Source organism: Dendrobates tinctorius, unplaced genomic scaffold (assembly GCF_039654945.1).
Source record: "Dendrobates tinctorius isolate UK_male_01 unplaced genomic scaffold, ASM3965494v1 ptg000029l, whole genome shotgun sequence".
In the NCBI taxonomy this organism is placed as follows: domain Eukaryota; kingdom Metazoa; phylum Chordata; class Amphibia; order Anura; family Dendrobatidae; genus Dendrobates; species Dendrobates tinctorius.
This window is the reverse complement of record NW_027361697.1, coordinates 19,759,888-19,783,303: the sequence shown is the minus strand read 5'-3', so window position 1 is coordinate 19,783,303 and position 23,416 is coordinate 19,759,888. Positions and strand designations below refer to the sequence as shown.

Here is a 23,416-nt window from a genome sequence, read left to right as displayed (position 1 = left end):
ATATCCCCCGGGTCACAGCCGGGCACCATAGCCACCTGTTTTGCAATCGTTACACACGCTAGTCTTCTTTCGAGCACAGGACATCCACCTCCGGGTACAGGACTGTCCACATGTGAAACCAGTCACCGTGGACAACTTGCATCTCTGTGTACACTGTGGGTTGCCAGGCCTCTCTCTGGCCCTGACCCACCTGAGACTCACTAAGCCCTCACCTCACTAACCCTTTCCTGCAGGGTTTTTATCACAGAAACCTGTGGCTTTCAGCCACATGGAATACCCGGACCGGAAATGAAATAGACTGCCCCACTGACATACTGCAGTCAGTTTCAAAACACACAATCCATAGCAGGTTTTCCATTCATCTGTCTTGGACACTAACATGTCCAAGACTAAAGGCACCTCTACATTTAGCGATGCACCAGCGATCCCGACAACGATACGACCCGGTCAGGATCGCTGGTGCATCGATAAATGGTCGCTAGTGAGCTGCCACACAGGCAGACCTCACAGCGATGCAGCAGCAATACAGCGGTCGTTACTTACTTTTCAGACGCGGCGATCCTGACGTCCTCCCGCCCGCGTCCACGCGACGCTCGTCGGTGCCGCAGGAAGCGCCCGACGAGAAATGGAGCCGGCCGATCTCGCGCGATCAACGACAGACAGCGGGGGAGCCGGTCGGAGGTAAGTATCACACATAGCGATATCGCTGCTGCGTCACCAAATCGGTGATGCTTTAGCGATATTGCTAGCGATATCGCTATGTGTAAAACCCCCTTAACACTTTTATTATCAGTCTGCACTGCATTCACAGCTGTGCCCGTGACTGCCATGCACACCTATGGCCTTCATAAGCCTCCATGCACATCCTGGGGAGAACACACAGCGACCCCTACCTGTGACATCAGTCACTGCTTCCTCATTGCAATCCCAGCTACACCTGTGACCGCAATGCATTCCCATATCCTCAATACGCCGCTGTTCATATCCTGGGGAGAACATACAGCGCCCCCTAGCTGTAACAGGGGTCACTGCCTCACAGTATATTTTGTGTGTGTAATATGTACACTGTATACTGTGTGTGTGTAATATGTATATACTGTGTGTGTGTGTAATATGTATATACTGTGTGTGTGTAATGTGTATGTAATATGTATATACTGTGTATGTACTGTGTGTGTGTGTGTGTGTGTGTGTGTGTGTGTGTAATGTGTATGTATATATATTTTAGTAGTATTTAGTTATGATTTGAGCTGTGGAACATGTGATCTCGCCGATAGCGTACACTACAGTCTGAGATACTATTTCTTCTCCTTCCTTTTCTACCTTTAGGACTCTCAGATAGTGGTGGATTGCTTTAAATCTGGATTTGAACCCCCTGGAGATTTCCCTTTCGAGGACTACAGTCAGCATATTTACCGAACGGTTTCGGATGGAACAATAAGTACCCCAAAGCCAGAAGTAGTAAGAATCGACCCCAAAATAACAATGGGAAAAGCTAAGGGCAAGCTGTGGCTCTTTGGGAAGAAACCTAAGGTGAGAACGGTCTGTGATTATTCTTTCATCACAAAGGCTTTGTCTCTAGACCCTCCGTGTCCATATGACCAAGAAATAAAACTCAGGGCTGTTCCCAGCTTCAGGGACCTCCTTTATTTGCCGTAGTGGAAAGCTCCTGTGGCGAGCGCCCTGCTCAGAAGGGCCAGGCTTATACTCGCCCCATTCTATTCCATCCGTGCCATGCCGTCTTTCTGCATTTCTCTGGGCTCTCTCCATGTATGTAGCACACTTGTGAGGATGTCTGTTCTCGTGGTAACCTGCGGCATTACTACAAATTAATTGCTAATAGTTTGCCAATTAGTGGCTGAAGTAAGGAAACCATACCAATTTTTTACAATGATGGAGCCGAAATCCATTGCAGAATTTGGGCTAGAGCTACGCCGCTACATTGGCCACGACAGGTGCCGCAGAAGTGAATGGGGTCATGTTGAGATGTGACACCTACTCTAGAATGACAAGAAAGTCACTAAAAAATCTGATTTGGCTGGCTTTTTTGAGACTTGCTTATTTGGGCTGTATAGTATAGCACCACGATGTAACAGTGGCGCCGAGTCGCCATGTAGGTTTAGCCTTAGGAAGTGGCTTTTCAGCAGCTGTACCTGGAGGAGATTTGTGGCATGGATTGCTTTCATTTGTCTACAAATCACAGGAAACTCCATTGTTAGGCTAGATTCACATAACGTTTTAGCAGCCTGTTCAACGCATAGCGGGCTGCTCACGCGATGGCGTTATGCTATACCCGCTAGCACGATGTGCCCGACAATGGGGCTCAATGGCGGCGTTAACCGACTGCCTAAAACAGTGTGACCCCAGCCTTATATGTAAGGGTAGGTGTGTGGCTTGAATATATACTTTCTGCCTGAACTCCTAAAAATCAGAAGTGCTGCCACCTAGAGGCCAAACACTCAACACAACAGACATGTCCAAGAAAGCATCTCATTTTACTGCGTGCAGTAAAATTGAATCATATTGCTTTACTATTACCCATAGGATATATGAGGCAGTAAAAACATCTGCCCTTAAAAGACACCAACTGTAGAATTATGCAAGACTGTAGTTACCGTATGTAGAGCTGGTACTATCCTTGCAGATCACATAGTAAAAAAAAAAAAAAATTGGACTGTTTTGAAGAGGTGCTGGTAGGTTGCTCCCTAATTTTCTCCAGAGAATGAGAATTTTTCCATTGAGAAAATATTTACCCACAGTGTCCTTTTAAGGCTGAGTTCACACGTGGTGTTTTTTTCGCGTTTCCACGGCAGTTTTAACCGCGAAAAATAAGCATCCCATGCATTCCTATGGGATTCCGCAATGCTGTGCTAATGAATCGCTTCGCAGTAAATAACGCAGCATGCTCATTAATTTCGTGGAATCGCGGCGATCCCGCACCCATAGGAATGCATTGTTCTGCTTACTTTCTACATGTGGCTGTGCACACCATGCGAAAAGTAAGCAGAACATTTGAAGATGGTACCCACTGTCTGGAGGAGACTGTCCTCCGGGCTTTGGGTACCATATCCCTGTAAAAAATAGAATTTAAAATAAAAAATATTGTTATTCTCACCTTCCAGCGTCCCGCACAGCCTTCCTGCCTCTCTCCACGCTCCCGGTCCCAGTAAGCCTTTGCAAGCGTTGACTTCCGTTCTCGCGGGATCGCGAAGTCTCGCGATCATTCGCACAGCGGGATCGCGAAGTCTCGCGATCCCGCGAGAACGGACGTCATCGCGGTAGTTGTCGCAAAGGATTACTGGGACCGGGAGTGTGGAGAGAGGCGGGAAGGCTGTGCGGGACGTTGGAAGGTGAGAATAACAATATTTTTTTATTATTATTATTATTTACATCCTATCTTTTACTATTGATGCTGCATAGGCAGCCTCAGTAGTAAAAAGTTAGTCACACTTGTCAAACACTATGTTTGACGAGTGTGATCAACCTGTCAATCAGTTCTCCAAGCGATGCTACAGATCGCTTGGAAAACTCTAGCAATTCTGCAAGCTAAATGCGCTTGCAAAATGCTAGTTTTTCCGCGGGAGAATCGCAGGAATTTAAAATGCGATTTTCCCGCGTAATGGAATTCCGGAATTCTCGCGGTAATTTCCGCGAGAGTTCCGCTACGTGTGAACCCAGCCTAAATCTTATTTTTCATGGTACCCTAAAGTCCTGGGTATGAGGGTATGGGTTTGAAATATATCTTTTTTTTTTTTTTTTTTTTTTTTACGTTGGATGTATTGTATAGCAATCAGAAATAAATATTTGTGGTGTAATGAATGGGCTTATGCCAGGATATTGCACTGAGACAATACCTTATTCAGATCATGAATACACGGGAAAAGATCTGAGCGGCCATCTGCATGCGAGCATTGTAAATCCTGCGGAGAGCTTTTCCCACCACTTCACTAGATTTTCATTGATCGGGCACAGTTGCTTAGTAGCGATTGCCTTGAATCACATTTTAGCTGCTTTTGATCCCAGACAGCCGGTTTCCTCGCACGTCTCTGCGGGAGAAGGAGCTGCCGCCGGCTGGAAAGAAAAATATCACGCTTTCTCTACAAAACTGTTTGTTTTTTGGGACAGTTCTATCGGCCTGTGGCATTTTGGACATGTTCCTTTTACAGAAGACCTGTTCACGCTCTTACCATGTCTATAAGGTCGACCCTATGAGGAATAATCGCGCCAAGTTGTAACCAGGAGACAGAGGAATTTCGCAATATGCTGTTATAACCTGTGCTCCGGGGTTGTGATTTCAGGAGGATTACCAGCATTAAATAAACACGCGGCAGCTTTTTTTTTTTCTGTTTGTCTTGTGAGAGAATAAAGGAAGCAGAGACAGAATTCTAATATTCCTTCCCTTTTTTCTGCCTTTTCATTCACATTTGGTCGAGGATGGAAAGTTAAATTTCATGCAGCTATCAAAGTTACTCGGGGTTTAGAAAGTTGGAGAATATTTATAGCAAAAGCAGAAGTGGATTGTGACCACAGTCTGTCGTATTTTAGGAAGCGAGGAGATTTTGTGAAGTGCTGAGCATTTATTTTTTTCCTATTTATGCTGCCTGGTCCCAGATAACAGTTCTGCATTAACAGCCCAGGATGATGGGAGTTACCGTAAAGTCATTGCTTTATTAAGAGGCTGACCCCGAATATTGGGGCAGGGTGCAGCTCACTGTCGCTGGCCCACATCTACATGGTGCAGTATATTGTATCAGTGATGAAGGAGAGTAGTCATCGGTGTGCAGAACCTCCCAGCCCTCCACAACGCGAGAGGTGGGCCGCAGAAGTCGGACTGGGTCCTTTTTAAATTCTTCCATTATTTAGATGCTTAATCGTTGATTTGAAAGTTTTTAGATAATACAAATCCGTTACATGGTGACCTTGTAGAAATAAATCATTGGTTAAAGATGCTTTTCACCCCCAACTCAATCATATGATGCTTACTGTCTCCCGATCATCACAAGTCATGTGATTCTGGAAAAAAAAATAACTTTTTCTGAAAATGCAAACTTTCAGGGTAAGGCAAACGGAATGTAGAAACTTCTACAAGTTTTTACCATTAATGTTTTGCAATAAGCGGAACCATGGCTGAACTGATCTTGCACTTTCTAGCAGTAAATATACAAAATAGAAGAAAAAACCTAATACTACCTGTACTGTGCCGTGTACGGTGTCTCTGCTTGTCTGAAACTAGAAGCCATTTCATTGGAGGACATCAGGAAAATTCTCTAAATACATGGACTCTAAGGATGTCTACAGTCATTCACCCCCCTCTAATGCTAAATTTTAAAGATTTTTTTTTTTTAGGAATATTTTTTTTTCACATTTGTTGACCTATGTTGGAAAAAAACATATCATGAAATCTCGCCGTTTTCACATAAACCAGCCTAATAGCCTGACATTTACAGTTTTGTGGTGGAGATCACTTTTCAGCAGTTTCATTATCCTTACAGGCAGAAATACAATGACAAGTAACACAGGAGCCACTGTCACAATAGGTGATGATCACAGTTCTCGATGCGATGACCTTTTGTTCAGATTTCAGAATATGCCTAAAAAACTCCCATAGAAGTCAGTGATGTCTCCAGACAGTTATTCTTATTAGCCATATGAAAATTGTAAATCTCGTGCTCTTAGCACCGTTAGAACAATATGGCGACTCCTATAATCCTCTGCAGAGAATAAGTTGGAAGAGAAGATTTAGGACATTTTTGAAAATAAAATAAACATGTATCACCATCTGGTTTTAATTGTGGAAAAATGAAATGGGCGATACAGTCCAAAACGTGAGGTTTTGACTTCCAATCTGATAAATGACCAATAATGATCTCTTCAGCTTCTACACAGTACTGATATATGGCGTTTTCCTCGCTGGAGCCACAATCTGTGCCTACAGTTTTTTTAACCGTTGGTTGCTTTGTCTCTCAGGATGCCATCGCTTAGTGAGGTCTGTCATTCTGTGGGATTTTTACAGTATGGGGTACACAAATATGTAAAGGGGGCACCACCCAGTAAGTGGGATCAGCTTGTAGCATGTGAAAAACCGACAAATACAAAAAGAAACTTGCCATATACACAGGGATCACCATCAAGTTTTTATTGAAACACCGCAAAAAAAAAAAAAAAACACTTAAAAAGTAAAAAATAGACGTGTTAGCAGCCCAAAATAGGGCCGAACCCCGCCTAACATGCAGCCATAGTCCTAAACGGTAAGATTCTATGCAGTATATGACTCCCTCTTCATCAGGAGTCTGCCCGTTATTGGCGCTGGCGGCAGGCTCACATGTTTAGGACATATGTGATTAATGCATTAGTAGTAAACCTGTTTCTCCCCTATGACCACATTCCCCTTATGTTAAGAGCACACTAGTTACTATAAGATTGCTACTGGCGTGTACTGAAGTCGGTGTTGCAGGCTCCTATAGCTACAGGCCCAGGGGTGTCACTTATCCATTCATTTTTGTATCCTGACATCAGACTGGTTCTCCGTCATGGTCACCACCTGGAGTATGTGGATCCGGTGGTCCTCATTACGCTCTGTCAGACAGGGTGTTAGCGGGTGAGGTGGAGGTTTGCAGGCAGAGGGCGGCTTCTTGTAGAGGCCTGAGAAGATCGGTAAGTTGTGCGAAGTTTGCTGTGCAGAGAGTCCTGTAATGGCGTTTGCATGTACCCGAGCTGATCTGATGGATTGCGCATGTTCCACGCAGGTCTCTGGAGGATTGGTTTGTTTTTTTTGTAGTTTGTTAGTGTCAATCTTGGCATTAAAAAAAATATATATATATATAGGAAATGTGAAAGATCATAAGATCCATCATGATTAGATTGAACTTGTTAGAATGGATCAATCTTACAGGGTCATTAAAGAGGTATTCCTACCTCATGGCGGTATGTGCCATTGCCTTATGATTGTGCGGGCTCTAACCACCCTCCTCAATGACCACGAGACTAAAGAAGCTGCTGGCCTTATTCATTGCTGTGGCTTCCTGCACTGTGGCGCTTCTGGTAAGATCCCTACCGATCACAAAGATATTTGCCATCATTTGGGATGGGGATACTCCCCTACACCCATGATACAGTGCATGCAAGGAGAAACCGGAGTAAACAGGTGAATGGAATAAAAGTTCATCTTTATTTAATCAGTAAAAATATATAAATAGAGTAACAAGCAAGGTAATAGACAGAATCATAGTAGGACAACACCGCAGGGTGAAAGCAGCAAAACACAAGGTAACCACACTGCCTAACTGCACATAAGGGCATACGGTACAGAGTAAACGGAATGTAAGGGTGAATAGCCAGTGCACATTGCAACATCATGTACCCAGGTAAAGACCTCCCATACCGCGGATATAAAGGGCGTTTGTAGCGGTCAGGCCATGATACCGTGCACTTCTAGGAAGTGGGGCTATGGCAAATATAAGAAGGGCCCGCTTCACATCGGTAGTGTCCGTTTTGTTGTACAGCAGACACCACGGGCACTGTGATTATCTCATTGACTTAGTACCGTCCGTCGGTGCCATACGGAGTGTGGTGTAACCCTGCGTGTGCCGTGCTGTAACGTTTGGAGCCTCAAGCGCTAATGTGAACATAACTAAAGTCCTAATTCTACAAGAACACAAATGATAAAGGAGAAAATAATAATTATTCATCTGTTCAGCCAGGTTCCTGATTCTAGCTGTGAGCACAGATAGAGGGTTTTCCTACATTTGGGTGTGTGAACAAGAGATTCCTGTAACACTGCCTGTTCTCATAGTGATTGCCTGTCCTCTGTCACCCATGGATGGTGTGTCACCTGTCTACCTAGATATCATTGCTCTAATCCAGTGGTCCCCAACCTTTCTAACCTTGAGAGCCACATCCAGCTTTGAGAGATGGTCGCGAGCCACATTCGGCTCCCACACCCCCTCACAGTAGTGGCAACCAAAGCCCCTATTATGGGCATAATGAGAGCCAAAGCTTTTCCACAGAAGCAGTATACCAAGATCCAAGGGTTCCCACAATCCCCCCTTCAGCTTTCTCTCATCAAGCACTCCTACCACACTTTCGTATCCAGCTTCAAGCACCTCCTCTGACAGGTAGTATCATGCTGTCTCCAGCACACCAGCCTTAAGTTATCTCTAAACCCCTAAGACCAGTAGATGTGCATCCAGATCTGCTCTTCTGTGCCGGACCTCATACCTGTTTGCTAGACCTGGAGCTAATGCAGCAAGCTGGCAGACAGCCGCGAGCCACAATTCATGAGATCGCGAGCCACCTGTGGCCCCCGAGCTACAGGTTGGGGACCCCTGCTCTAATCTTTGCCTGCACTCTATCCAGTGACATGCAGTGTGCATGGTGTGCAATTTTTGGTGTGGTTTAATGTGTGTGAATGTATAATTTTTGTAATATTAATATTATAATATAATTTTTATTTCCCTTTTTACCAGGATTTTTAAAGGGGGTTCTTTTTTTTTTAAATATAAATTCCCTACTTTTAAAGGGCTATTTCCATCTTCGTAGATGGATATTGTCAGATAGTACTCGTCTATGCAAGCAGTTTATTGCATAATTAAAATGTACAACCATTGTTTTCTTTTGTTTACAGTCTGTTGCGTGTGTTTTTTTTTTTTTTTCTTGTTTTTTTTTTTTCAGTGCAGATTTGTGACAAAACCTGAAGGGTTTCCTGATGCCAGCAAAGTAATGAGAATCCTGAAGTCTCCCACACACGTTGCATATTTGTGACTTGCAGATTTAATTCCGTAGTGTGTCAATTATTTTGGTGTTTTTGCTGCAGATTTCACCCATACTAATGAAAGGGGAAAAATCTGTACCAAAAGCATAAGTAAAAAATAAAATGCGGGATAAGGCACTATTTTGCCGCTGCGTTTTTCCTGCCAAGAGGGACCTCTGCACGCAGACCAATAAAAACTTTTCGAAAAGTGTGATTAAACTTTTGAATTTTTTTGGGTAGGAGTATAAAAATCTGATTAGTTATCAAGAGAAATCCCCTGGGAATAAAAAAAACTGGATTTTGACGAGGATTTCAGTCCTGATGCAGTTTTTGATGCGGTTTTGAGGTTTGTTTTTTTTGGGTTTTTTTGGGGTTTTTTTAGTGTGGAATCTGCATCAAAGTGGTGACATGTGTCACTTCTTTTCATTTGGGTTGGAAACTTGCTGAATGATCAGCAAAAATGGATTTCCCAATTAAATAGGAAGAGTATTTCAAGGGATATTGAAATGGATCCAAGCCAAAGACCGCATCAAAAAACTCAGTCTGTGTGAACATCGTCCCACCAGCTATATGTGACTGCTGTGAACAATAGTGTGATGTCCCGTATTATTAGAGTGCAGCATTAATATGGAAACGTACGTCGGCTGCCAGGATGGATTGTTTTAATGTTCTCACATTTTACATTTTCTCCTGGATTGTAAAGGGAAGGTATCCAGCAATATTTTTTCACAATATTGGAACAAAATTCTGCACTACTTTTTCAGTAACTTGCCATTTCTTTCTGCTGCTGGGGAACGGTGCAGTGGTCATTAAGGATGGTAAGCAAAGCGTGCTGGTCTGTGTCCCATCATGCCAACGTGAGTGTCACCGCTTGGTACTTTTGTCTGTTCTTTGTTTTCTGACTTCTGTGGCTCATGGGGTTGACGTGCTGTAAGGAATTCTCCATCTCTTTCCATAGCCGATAGTCCTGGTGCCTCCTGCCCTGAGTAACGCTCCTCTGTTAGATCAGTGCTGTCCATTTGTGCAAATTGCCTCTTCAGAAAGAAAGAGGACTTTTACTCTACAGCGCCACCTATTGGTAGTAGCGATCCTACAAGTCACAATCAACCCTTTAACGAGTCTTGTAGTATGACTTAGGATACAAGCCAAATCAGAATCTCAATTTGCAGACACGGTGTTTCGAGCTGTTGGCTCTCGTCAGTGCAAAGTATGAGATCTGATTTGGCAAGGTGAGAGGCTCTGGACTAGGGTCTAAGAAGTAAGGTTTCTCCTTGCGGAGAGTGACATGCCAGCTGTGGCTTGTCAAGGTAAGGAGACTTATTCGCCGTGCAATGCTCCTCTGGGAAAATAATATGCAAATTGCCTCTTCAGAAAGAAAGAGGACTTTTACTCTACAGCGCCACCTATTGGTAGTAGCGATCCTACAAGTCACAATCAACCCTTTAACGAGTCTTGTAGTATGACTTAGGATACAAGCCAAATCAGAATCTCAATTTGCAGACACGGTGTTTCGAGCTGTTGGCTCTCGTCAGTGCAAAGTATGAGATCTGATTTGGCAAGGTGAGAGGCTCTGGACTAGGGTCTAAGAAGTAAGGTTTCTCCTTGCGGAGAGTGACATGCCAGCTGTGGCTTGTCAAGGTAAGGAGACTTATTCGACTTGTAGGATCGCTACTACCAATAGGTGGCGCTGTAGAGTAAAAGTCCTCTTTCTTTCTGAAGAGGCAATTTGCATATTATTTTCCCAGAGGAGCATTGCACGGCGAATAAGTCTCCTTACCTTGACAAGCCACAGCTGGCATGTCACTCTCCGCAAGGAGAAACCTTACTTCTTAGACCCTAGTCCAGAGCCTCTCACCTTGCCAAATCAGATCTCATACTTTGCACTGACGAGAGCCAACAGCTCGAAACACCGTGTCTGCAAATTGAGATTCTGATTTGGCTTGTATCCTAAGTCATACTACAAGACTCGTTAAAGGGTTGATTGTGACTTGTAGGATCGCTACTACCAATAGGTGGCGCTGTAGAGTAAAAGTCCTCTTTCTTTCTGAAGAGGCAATTTGCATATTATTTTCCCAGAGGAGCATTGCACGGCGAATAAGTCTCCTTACCTTGACAAGCCACAGCTGGCATGTCACTCTCCGCAAGGAGAAACCTTACTTCTTAGACCCTAGTCCAGAGCCTCTCACCTTGCCAAATCAGATCTCATACTTTGCACTGACGAGAGCCAACAGCTCGAAACACCGTGTCTGCAAATTGAGATTCTGATTTGGCTTGTCCATTTGTGTGAATCTTGCTTGCTTTCCCGATTTTTTTTTTTTTTTTTTTTTTTTTTTTTTTTTTCCCATTTATTTTTTTTTTTATAGACCTTTGTAATGATGTACCAAATAAATCTGTATGATTTACACAATTTTAATCTTCTAACATGTCCCAAGATTTCTCCGTGCAGTGTGTCCTCTCCCGCTTGGTGGTATCGTTATTAGTCATGGTCTTCCAGTAGAATAGTTTTTAATTGTTGCTGCAGTTTTTGGGATTGTATAAAGCTTCATTTACAGCTTGTCCATAATCAGGAGACGCTCCATTTCCAGCCTCTTAAAGGCCAAACTTACTTTAGACTTGGTTTAAAAAAGTTTCGTAGCTCTGTTATTAATTCATATATTAAAGAGTAACTAATTATTTGCCAGATATTAAATCTCTGCCCTTTGAATCTCCTGAATTAGGAGCAAGCTGAAAAACTTTTTCTGAATGTAATTCTCCTAGAATAATCTGGTTTTGTGATATTTTAGCCTTGCTTTAGGAACTGGTTATAAATAGTGTAGCTAGAATTGCTTAAAAGGGGTTATCCAGCTAGGAAGAAAGTAAAATATTACTGTAACTTGCTAATAAATTTTGAATTAGCAAAGCTTCAATAAAGTCTTAATTTCAGCCCCTTTCCTGGGTTTTGGTAAATCCACTCCTGCATTGTTTTTTGTATCGCTAAGTGATTTTGTAGGAAGAGGGCTGACCATCCGCTCGTTTCAATGAGCAACCTCCTTCTCCATCATGACTGATTTATAGACTGATAAGGGGGATGCCCATAGCTCAATCTCATAGTTTTTGCTGATAGTGTGAAACGCCTCTTTTAGGAAGAGTGCTCTAAAGAATCACTCCACTTCCTCCCATCAAAATTGTATCCTCTTAATATATTGCAGTCATCATATTAGATAGCACTGTGTACTTACAATTGCTCATTTTGCCTTTCTACCCAGCTGATTCTTCCTGTTTCTACATAGAACAATGAAAAGAGATGTCTCTCTTCCCTGCATGAATCATTCCCCTCTTCAACTCCTGACCCTGCTGCTCACTCTTCCTTCCCCCATCAGGGACTTTGCAGTGTCTGATGACTCCTACAGAGAATATTGACCTCATGTTTCTAAATAGAGCTTAAGGCCCCGTTACATTTAGCGATCCCGACCACGATACAACCCGGTCAGGATCGCTGGTGCATCGCTAAAAGGTCGCTAGTGAGCTGCCAAACAGGCAGATCTCACTAGCGATGCAGCAGCGGTCGACGGTCGTACTCACCTGTCAGACACGGCGGGGGTGACATCTTCCGCCCCCTCCATGGTTCGCTCGTGGGCGCCAGCAGGAAGCCGACGACGAGAAATGGACCAGGCCGATCTTGCGCGATCAGCGATAGCCAGGTGGGAGCCGGGTCGGAGGTGAGTATCACATGTAGCGATATCGCTGCTGCATCACAAAATCGGCGACGCTTTAGCGATATCGCTATGTGTAAAGGGCCCTTTAGAAAGATTGAGCTAGTTTGTTTATAACCATGTGATGTCATAGATCTAATGGAAAAGAGAGGAATTAGCTGGGTAGAAAAGGAAAATGAGAAATTGTAAGTACACAGTGCTATATAATATGATGGTTGTAATATATTAAGAAGATCAAATCTTTGTAGGGAGGAGGAGTGCTTCTTTAACTTTGGTGAACACTTCCCTTGACAGCCAAAACTGTGAATTGAACTGTATTAGTCTTTTACTTGGCTTTTTATGCTTCTTAGAGGCATCCTGTCACCAGGTTTCTCCTATATGAGATAAGGCCAGTACCTTTCAGCCCTGATATACAGCATTCTAAAATGCTGTATATATGCCCCACCTCTGGCCTGCAAGACAAGAAAAAGACCTTTCATAATACTCGCCTATGGGGCGATTGGGTCCGATGGGCGTTGATGGTCTTTGGTCCGGTGCCTCCCTTCTTTCGATGCCGTCCTCCTTCTTGGTTCGTGTGGATGACACATCCTACATCATTCGCATGAACAGTGTTCCCCAGCATCGCGCTCCCGTGCAGGTTTAATTCTCTGCCCTGACCAGGGTAAAGTACTGCAGTATGCATGCGCCAACACTCCTTGACCTTTCCCAGCGCACTGCAGTACTTTGCCCTCGACATATGTTGCTTCGTGTGAATGACACGTCCTATGTCATAGTATGCATCAAACAAGAAAGAGCATGGCATTGCAAGAAAGAAGGGAGGCAACCGCCATTGGACCCAACCGCCCCACAGGTGAGTATAATACAAGGTCTTTTTCTTGTCTTGCAGGCCATGTTGGAGGCGGATATACAGCATTATAGAGTGCTGTATATCAGGCCTGAAGGCTGGTGGCCATATCTCATATGGTGAAAAAAATTTGAGACCGGTTCCTTTTAAATGTGCACACAAAGTTTTATATTGGTGTGAAAAGGAGTATAACCTTTTCAGGTGACTGTCTCCAAGCAGTTAAATGTTTTAGGTCCCTCTTATTCTGCAAAAATCTCATGCCTCCTTGAACAATAAGTCCATTCCAATGAGGAAACGAGAATGCCGGATTGAAACCTTATGAGCAGTGTGTCTGTGCTGATAGAGAAAGTTTGCGCTCATTGTTGGCATCACGGGTGAAGGTTTATGTGCTTTACCGCTGTGCTATTTGTAAGCTTTACTCATCCGCAGATTGTACGTGCTGCACGGCCATTACCGGGAGCGTTCCATTCTCTTCTCACAAAGAACCTTTTATTGTTGTTGTATCGTAAAAATTTGCCGGCAGAAACCAAACTGATTCAGGAGACAGGGTGGCTACTAATCCCTCACACCACTTTATGAGAAAGCCACATGTTTTAAGTCCATTAACATTTGGTTGTTAAACCGTCTGTCAGATCTAATGAGTGTTAATCGCACCTAATATACTCTGGATGTGTGCGTTCATACAGTGTGTCCTAGGCCTGGATGGTATCGGCATAGTCAGTGTGCTATAATAATTACTTATTCCAGACCCTGGAACAGAGGATCTCGGGCAGATTTTTTCCATCCTCAATAAACGGAGGTGACGCCACGCGCACATTAGTCACATTTGCCATTTTCATATGTTTTGGCCTTACCCCAATAAACATATTTTTCCTGATTAAGTGATGTTGCTTCAAGGTCAGTGGTTTAAGAACCAAGATGCTCCTGTATAGCCTTGTGAGGCTGAGAGAACTGTCCTCCATTGACTCTCCTTCACTTTTGATTTAAAGGGGTTGTTCTGTAAGGAAACCATTTTTGGCACAGTGAATAATAAAGTAAAAGAAGCAATGTATCTCAATCCCGCTCCTTTTTACTGGACCCTGCTGTTCTCTACTTTCTAATTCCCTCTCGGCACCCAGAAAATACCTGCTCCGTCACTATCCGCAGCGGGAGCTGCCTTAACCTGTGATTGGCTGAGAGGTAAAATTTTTAGCATTTTCTCTGTCAAGAAGGAACAATTAAGTTCGGTCCAGCAGGGAAAGTGAAACCATTTTGACGACTTTGCCAAAAATTTCTTACAAACACAAAGCTCAAATGTTGTGTGTAACCTGCATATTATTCATCTTTCTCTTCCATCTCGAACATGTCTTTAAATTAGCCTTTTCCTCCTAGTGGGCTCCGGGTTTGTGTTTTTGTGTTGATGCTGGAAAAGTGAACAGTTTGCTCATACTACTTAGATGTCTAATGTCTCTGATGCTGCGCCACCTCCCCTCTCACAGCATGAATCATTCACAGGCTATTGAAAGGAGACTGCAGCTGCATCCCCCTCCTCCCTCTCCTTTTTTTCCTCTGCCCTCAGTTATTCTGCATCTGAGGAGGTTTTTAGTGAGTAAGGTTGTTTCTGAACATTTACAGCGAACCTGTAGTCATTGAAAGTAAATTTTAGGGTTAAGGAAGGTGAAGATGATTTCCATTTAATAGAGTGTATGACCTGTTCTCTATATCCACATCTAACTAGGGCACTCAGTATGTCTGGTGTACTGTGTGGTCCTCAGTTTGGCCAATTATCTTGGCTGTATCCTTGTGTACTCTGTCGGGTCTGTTTCCCCAGGCTTGCAGCCACCTGTAAGGGATCAGCTTTGGGACTGCTCTTGTTCTGCTGATCAGACGTGTGTTTTGTTCGTAGCACCATTCATTATCCCCCTTACTGGCTTCCATTCATTTCTGTTGTTCATTTTATCTATTTTTCTACACAGGGCCCGGCGCTAGAAGATTTTAGTCACCTTCCCCCTGAGCAAAGACGAAAAAAACTGCAGCAAAGAATTGATGAACTGAATCGAGAGCTTCAGAAGGAGATTGATCAAAAGTGAGTGACTGTGTACCTTTATCGGCTCCTCCATTATACCTTCTCAAGGAACCGCTGCTGTCTGAGGAGCATTTTTCAAGCTTGAGCGGATGTGCAGGTCCTGACTGTTTTGCTTTAACATCTTGTTTTTTCAGATGCAAAACCCCACACGCTATAGTACAAATTTAAAGTTCTCTTTTTGATATTTAAAGAGGACGTTTGACTGGATATTTAATGTAAACGGAGTACCTCTCCTAGTTTGTGCTACTCCACTCATTCTGGAACAGGTTTTCTTTTTCTTCTGTGCCCCTCCATTCCAAAGTTATGCCCTTAGGTAATAAAAGTGCAAATGTTCCCTTCAACCAACTGGGCGTATTCCACAGAACATCTCTGTGGGTGCAGCCATGTTTTGATTGGCTGGCATCAGAGGGGGGGGGAAGAAAACACCCACAGAGCAGTTCTTTGATATACTCAAAGTTGGTTAAGGCTGTGTGCCCACGTAGCGTTTTTTAAGAGTTTCCGCAGCGCTTTTAGACAAGCGATTCTGCTGCAGAAATGCTTAAGAAAAGCATCCAATGGTTTTGTAATGGAAAACGCACATGTTGTGCTAATGGTGCGTTTTTAACCGCTGCGGAAACGCTTAGCGGTTAAAAACGCAGCATGTTCATTAATTTTGCGGAATCGCACGCAATTCCGCATACCATCAATTACATGGGCAAAAACGCTTGACAAGCGCTTACAAAAGCGCGTAAAAAAACGCATGCGTTTTCCCGGGAGCAGGGTGTGCGATTCTGCATGAGGATTGCTACGTGGGCACATAGCCTGAGCCTGTGTGCCCACGTTGCGTTTTTCATGCAGAATATTCCTGAGCGGAAACACACACCCTGCTCCCGGTAAAACGCATGCGTTTTATGAATCGCCTTTGAAAGCGTTTTTGACGCTTTTGTCAAGCGTTTTAGCATGCGTTTTCCTATGCGTTTTTGCAATACAACGTTTCCGCAAAATTAATGAACATGCTGCGTTTTTTTCCGCTTGGCCTTTCCGCAGCGGAAAAAAACGCACCATTAGCACAACATGTACGGATTCAATTATGATTACATTAGATGCTTTTCTTAAGCGTTTCCGCAGCAGAATCGCGTGTGAAAGCACTGCGGAAACGATTAAAAAAAAATGCAACGTGGGCACACAGCCTAAAAGTCAGATTTGCACCTGTTATGCTCCCTCCCCCCCAGTAATAGCTTTGGAATGGAAGGGCATAGAAGAAAAAGAGAAACTGGTCCAGACTCAGTGGAGTAGCGCCAACTAGAGGAGATACTCAGTTTGAATTTTAAAAAATTTCAATGAAAGATCCTTTTTTAACCTTCACCATCTTGGGTTTTTCTGTTTGAGTTTTCATTTTTTGCTCTCTCTTCCCAGAGACATAACTTCATTTCTCTGTCAATATGGCCATGTGAGGGCTTGCTTTTTGCGGGACAAGTTCTACTTTTGAAGGGCACCATTGTTTTTTTGCATATAGTGTACTGGAAAATGGGGGGAAAACATCCAAACAGCAAAAAATTACAATTCCACAATTGTGTGTGTGAATTTTTTTTTTTTTTTTTTTTTTAATAACCATGTTCACAAAATGCTAAAACTGACCTGCCAGGTCATTTCGAGTTCGTAGATACCAGACATGTCTAGGTACTTGTCTTAGTGGTGAAACAAATTCCAAAGTTTAGAAAAAAAAAAATTGCCATTTTCCAAGACCTGTAGCATCTCCATTTTTTATAATCTGGGTCTGGGTGAGGACTTAATTTTTGCGCGCCGAGCTGATGTTTTTATTGATACCAGGCGATTCTGAACGTGGCGATACCAAATATGTGGGGGTTTTTTTTAATTGTTTTGTTGTTTGAAAATTGGGGGTGATTTAAAATTTTATATTTTTCTAATTGTTTTAATAATTTTAAAATTATTAATTTAAAAAAAAACGCATATACACACTGGTCGCTTGGGTTACACATAGCGGGACTATGCTGTTCAGTGTTTTTTCAGCATTTTTCAACCATTGAATGAAAAAAAAAAATTTGCAGCAAAGCCTACATTTTGGCCACAGCTTCTTTCCTGCCTAGCACTCAGGTTTTGCTGCAGAAAAAAACGCACAGTGTGAACTTAGCCTAACTCAGAGTTTATCATTCCTTGACTTAATTATAAACATATAATAAAATTGTAAACCGTTGCAGAAAATACTTGGGGAATGAAAGAAAATTTTACCATCAAGTTTGAGCACTGTGTAGGTCTATCCTTAGTGAACCTCCCTACTGGTGGCGGCAGACGGCATAAACTGTACATTAAAAGCAAAAACACAATCCTAGTCCAGCATGGCTGTCAGTATAAGTGCAGTGCGTAGGTGCACATTCACACTATGGCCAATAACAGATAAAACCTAGAATAAAAACAATGTGTTTGTACATCACCTAAAATCCCAATAAAACATATTTACATTTGTGGGTCTATTTTTCAAGGCGCTGTGTGTCCCCTCATGAAAAGAACTAAACCAAAAAAAATCCCATAATTTGCACTAAAGCTGTTAGGGTGGTTTCACATTAGCGCTTTTTAAGCGCACCGTCAAAAGTGCGCAGCGCAGGTCAAAGCGCAACTAGCGCACGGCCTGCGCACGATCTGCGCACCCTATGCTAAAGATAGTGTGCGCCGATCGCAGGCGCCGCTGTGCGCTAGGAGGCGGCGCTACAAGCAAGGGGCGGGCACGCCGGGCAGAGAGCCGGCTCGGGGGCGGAGCTACCCCGGCCGTGCGTGCGCTTAAAAAGCGCTAATGTGAAACCACCCTTAGATAGTGGATCCTGCTCAAAAGGGCACAAAGAAATATGGGAACAGGAGCGAAGCAATATAAAAGAAATATATTTATTGCATAATGAAATCCTAGAAGTAGACAAATAGTAGTATAAGCGAGATCAAACAAAGACAACCATCAAAGAAACCAAAGTATGTAATGGCTCATTGAAAAGACCAAACGTCTCCGTGAGGTTATTTATTTTCATTTAGTGATTTGGCACAGACAATAGAAAGAAATGATAGAAGTGTGATATCCGTATAATTGCACGTGTCCCAATAAATACAGAAAGTAACACACTGGTAACTATGGTACTAAATAAAGCCACAAATGAAATGGAGAAAACAGGAGCGATCCCAACAATAAAGGACCTGTATAGCAGGGTACCTCAATTGTTGGCGCTGTACCCATGCAGCGCTGGGGTCCTGGGTTCAAATTGCACCGAGGAAGATGTCAGCAAGGAGTTTGCATGTTCTCCTTGCATTTGCCTGGGTTTCCCCTGGGTACTCCAGTGTATTCCAATGGGGACAGTAATGATGTCTGTAAAGCACTGCGGAATACAGTTGTGCTATATAAGAGTAAAATATATTACATGACATTAGTATAAAATAGAAGGTAAAACGCCTGTACATAAATGCCTTGAGACATGCTGTGCTGGTAGTGTAAGATAGTGAATTGAGAGGGGTAGAGGGCAAAGCCGGTGAAACGCGCATCGAGGTGCCAGGCCTTTTTCCGTTTTTGTTGTGTTACCAGCACTGCATTTTTTCAGGTATATGTTATGTATAGGTTACGTATTACCCCTTACTTTGTACTACTGTCATGAGATAGAGGTCCTTTATTTTTGGGATCTTCCATGTTTTTTCCATTTTATTTTTGTAGTGCTACTTTGGCCTTATTTATTACCATAGAGTTACCAGTGTCTCATTTTCATGCTCTGTTTGTGCAATTATGTTGTCATATGCTTTCTATTGGTTATTATTTGAAAAGAGTTTGGATGGGGGGAGTGCGTATTTCTGCCTCTGCATTACAGTGTGTTCACAAGTTACTTTTTTTTTTATCCCCAACACATTATTTTACTGTCTGCAAAGTGAATGCAATTTCTGAAATCTCGTGCACACATTGCTTCCTTTTTCATTGCAGATTTGAACCATTTTTTTACCCATTCTATTGTATTGAGGGGAAATGTAAAAAAAAAAAAAATGCTTATTTATGCAGTGTTTTTCCTGCCAAGATTCCCTTTTATTGCTGATTAGCTATATTTATTTGTCTACTTTTGTGATCATGTTATTATGGAACAAGTCCATTATTTTTTCTATGTCATTTTCTTTGTGTTCCCTCTATTTCTTTGTGTCATTTTGGGCAAGGTGCAGTGTCTACTGGCTTTTTGTACCATTGCATTTTTTGGGGGTTTAACCTAAATTGTTTAGTTTCCTAGGTTTAAAGCTAAGAACATCATTCGATGCCGATCAGTAATACATAGCCTCCCCCCTTATGAAGAAACATAGGACAATTATCGGCATAGAATTTTAAGGATATCTCTATGAAATGACATATAGACCGTTTATACTTTTTCTTCCATAGAGAGGCCCTGAATAAAATGAAAGATGTGTACGAGAAGAGTCCACAAATGGGAGACCCCAGCAGCTTGCAACCAAAAATAGCAGAAACGATGAGTAACATTGAGAAGCTTCGTATGGAAATACATAAAAATGAGGTCTGTGGAATAATAATGAATACATAAAAGTAGAATATGTGAAAAAGGAGTAATCGGCTCACCTGTCCAGGTGCACAGCAAAATACTGCAGTGATATCCACCGTCCAACACTCGCATCTTAAAAGAATGGCTTTATTTGATCCAGTAGTAGAAAAGGCACAAAAAATTGTTTCAACACCGTAACACAAAAATTTAAAAAGGGAAGAAAGGAATCTACTGCGCTCCCAAGCAACGTGTCAGACCTGCATGGTCCCTTGTCGAGCCACATGTTGCTTGGGAGCGCAGCGGATATTTCTTTTCTGCATTTTTCATTTGCGCTACGGTGTTAAACCATTGTTTGTGCCTTTTTTATGCTGCTGAATCAATAAAGCAATTCTTTTAAGAAGATGTGAGAGCCGGCTTTCATTTTGGACTGTTGATAAAAGCAGAATCGTCATAGTACAGTTGTGGTGCCGACAGGTTATAGTGCGGGCAGAGACTCTCTTATAAAATATGGCGCAAGCTCGGGAGTAGTAGGGACCCATCGTATTGGGTGTTCTGTTATTTTGAGCCCTCTGATACCTTCCATTTAATCCCTCGGATGCTGAAGACATTATTGAACACTTGGTTTTATAGCAAGCTATGGGGGGGGATGCTTTCCTCTATAAATTGAGACCTCCAGCAGTGTGGCTGTGCAGTGCCAAGCGGCTGCACTGGCAGCATGTGTCTTAACAAGGACCCCTAGAGTGCCATGTTGGAGGGCTTCAGATTCTCCCTGTTAGTGCATTATTGAAGTTAAAAGTAAGTATATGGGGCAAAATAAAGTTAAAAAATAAAGTTAAAAAATGAAAGGGTAAATAACTAGTGTTGGTACACATCTACAATTATTGTAGGGGGTTACAGAATTGGTACTGCTCTTGCAATGATGGGAATTGGAGCCGATGTCTGTGTGTTGCTGATGGCCAAGGTCATATTTGCCACACATGGAGGCAAAGATGCTGATTTTATTTTCCAGCATTGGAGCTGACTTGTGTGTGTTAAAAATGGCTCCATAACAATTTTAATTGGGGGAATAATGTTTTGGTATTTTGCCAACAGGTAAAACTTCTAAGAGTCACTCCTCTAATACTTATAATTGTTTGTTACAGAAGTTGAAGTTGGTTTATGATTGTAATTGAGGCTTCTTTGGCTGTTTTAGTAAAAAAAAAAAAAAAATGCAATTCCAATAGGAAAATGCAAAGAAATTGAGATTTTACGAATATTTATCTATAAAGCATCATTAACCAACCCACAAATGTATTAAACCAGCTAAATAAACAGATCCCCATGATTAATATTATTGTATGGCAATGTGTCATTGAGTAAAAGTAACATTTTTTTTTCCCTGTTTTCAGGGCTGGCTATCAGAAGTGGAAGGCAAAGTGGCACAGAGAAGTGAAAGAAGGCACAGCGCTGAGGCCAATCACCTGGTGGCACAAGGCAGAGAGAGGTCATTATTGGGTCAAGAAGAAAACAAAAACCCGTGATTCAAGTGGCAGTGGTGCAGTCCCCTGCAAATGATGCCATATTCTAGCGATATGCCATCCATTTAGGAAATGGTGACGACTAGTGATGAGCGAGTTGCTCGGGTGACCTCCGACTATTGTGGCATGCTCTGAGATTTAGTTTGTGTCGACGCAGCTGCATGATTTGTGGCTCCTAGCCAGCCTGAATACATGTGAGGATGGCCTGTTTGTTAGGGAATTCCACACATGTATTCAGGCTGTCTAGCAGCCACAAATCATGCAACTGCTTCGACACAAACTAAATTTCCGAGCATGCCAGAATACTCGGAGGACACCCGAGCATGCTCAGGAAAATCCCAGCAACGGGTATACTCGCTCATCTCTACTGGCGACCCTTTAAACGCTTTTATAAGCAAGGATTACTGGAAACAAGTTCCTACAAATTAAGGGGATTTTCCGTGTGGAATTAACTGTAGTAGATGAGTAAATATGTGGAAATTACCTCTCACACCACAAGATATTGTATTTTGGAAACTTTACTGCATAAAGATTGGCATTGGGTTTTTTTTTTTTTTGTGTGCAAATCTAAAGGATGGGAACATCCTAAATAGCAGCAGCATGGAATCCCCTACTGTGCCAGGAAAACTAGGGTGAAGACGTCTCAGCAAAGGTGTTTATTCTATAATCTGTCCTTATGCAATATAATGTAACTGTATTTAAATGCTTACTGATCGCCATCTTTCCCGATTTCCAGTGCTGGTCCTCTTCTGCATCCCATGACCGCCCTTTGCCAGCTCACACTGTTTACTAGCTATATTCCCAGTGCAAGTCTGACACTCAGAAAAAGGCTCCATAGACTTGCACCAAAAATGCAGGCTAGCTGGCAAATCGATTTCAGGTTATGTGGGCCAGAAGAGGACTGGCGCTGCGCTGTAAACTGGACAAGACGGCGATCATAAGTCTTTTCATACTTTGCACTACATTACATACAATATTTGGACGGATTACTGAATAAACATTCTTATACGACTTTTTTTTAAAGGACTTCTGGTGTTTTTAAGCTTTCATGTCGTCCAGATGTCAAAACTAATAGTTTTTCATGTCTTTTGTCAGTCCTGAAGGAAGTTACACAGAAGATGCGACTCAAGAAGGCAGAATCCAACCTCAGCCCATAGTTCATACAGAATTTGATGACGAGTTTGACGATGACGACCCCCTCCCAGCCATTGGGCATTGTAAAGCAATCTATCCTTTTGATGGTATGTATCTTGTATCTGGCTATTTGTGTCAGCCAGTTCTTGGAGTCAGAGTGAGACATGTCAAATATGCACTGAAAATGTAGTTATGATGGTGAATGTTGTTTAGGGATCTCTGCACATTAATTGCGGAGTGCTGCATAGGTAGCGACTACCTTCTGCTCTGAAGGTTTCTGGTGACAGAGGAACAAGCAAGCCCTAGAGCACCACCGCCATTCTTCATTATAGGCATCACTGGACCACCACTAGGCTTTACTGTAGGCATCGTTGAGAACTGCCACGCTACACTGAGGGCAGGGTGATCTTTGCATGGTATACTACATTGATCCACAAACCTAAATAATTCCAGTTTTGTTTCATCGCTTTACAGAACAGAATCCCAAAACTACTGTGGCTTATTTATTTGGTTTTGAACATATTGGAGCTGACTTTTATTTTGCTTTTGGTCTGAAGAGGTTTACGGCTTAGAGATCGGGCTTTTGGGATTCACCTCACTGTGGAAACTGAAACCTCAGTAACTGCTGCTAAAAAGAAAAAAAATCATGCTGCATGTCTTTTGCAGCCATTTGAGGGTTTTTGACCCACCTGCCTCTATAGGAAATTGCTGATGGCTTCCTCTTTCTGCCACATCCAGGTCGGGTACCCAGTGTTCCTTTTACCTTTTGAACTTGTGAAATTTGCTTCTTTAGGAATATTCAATGACTTTGTATTTTTTCATACCCTTGTTTGTGCAAGGCAGAGATCTCTTAGGGCCCCGTCACACATAGAGATCTCGCTAGCGAGATCGCTGCTGAGTTACAAGTTTT

At 42.7% G+C, this 23,416-nt stretch overlaps 1 protein-coding gene across 4 annotated transcripts in view; it reads left to right on the top strand.

Annotated features, from left to right (window-relative positions):
* FNBP1L (formin binding protein 1 like) overlaps positions 1-23,416 on the top strand; it is a 159,831-nt gene that overhangs the window by 130,704 nt on the left and 5,711 nt on the right. For 2 of the 4 annotated variants that reach the window (XM_073571423.1, XM_073571422.1), the window contains exons 9-14: positions 1,330-1,533; positions 9,553-9,606; positions 15,241-15,350; positions 19,738-19,870; positions 21,244-21,338; positions 22,468-22,613. In XM_073571423.1, the coding sequence (XP_073427524.1) occupies positions 1,330-1,533; positions 9,553-9,606; positions 15,241-15,350; positions 19,738-19,870; positions 21,244-21,338; positions 22,468-22,613 (742 nt within the window). The remainder of the gene's footprint in view (positions 1-1,329; positions 1,534-9,552; positions 9,607-15,240; positions 15,351-19,737; positions 19,871-21,243; positions 21,339-22,467; positions 22,614-23,416) is intronic. The other 2 variants (XM_073571424.1, XM_073571425.1) reach the window with 2 other exon arrangements.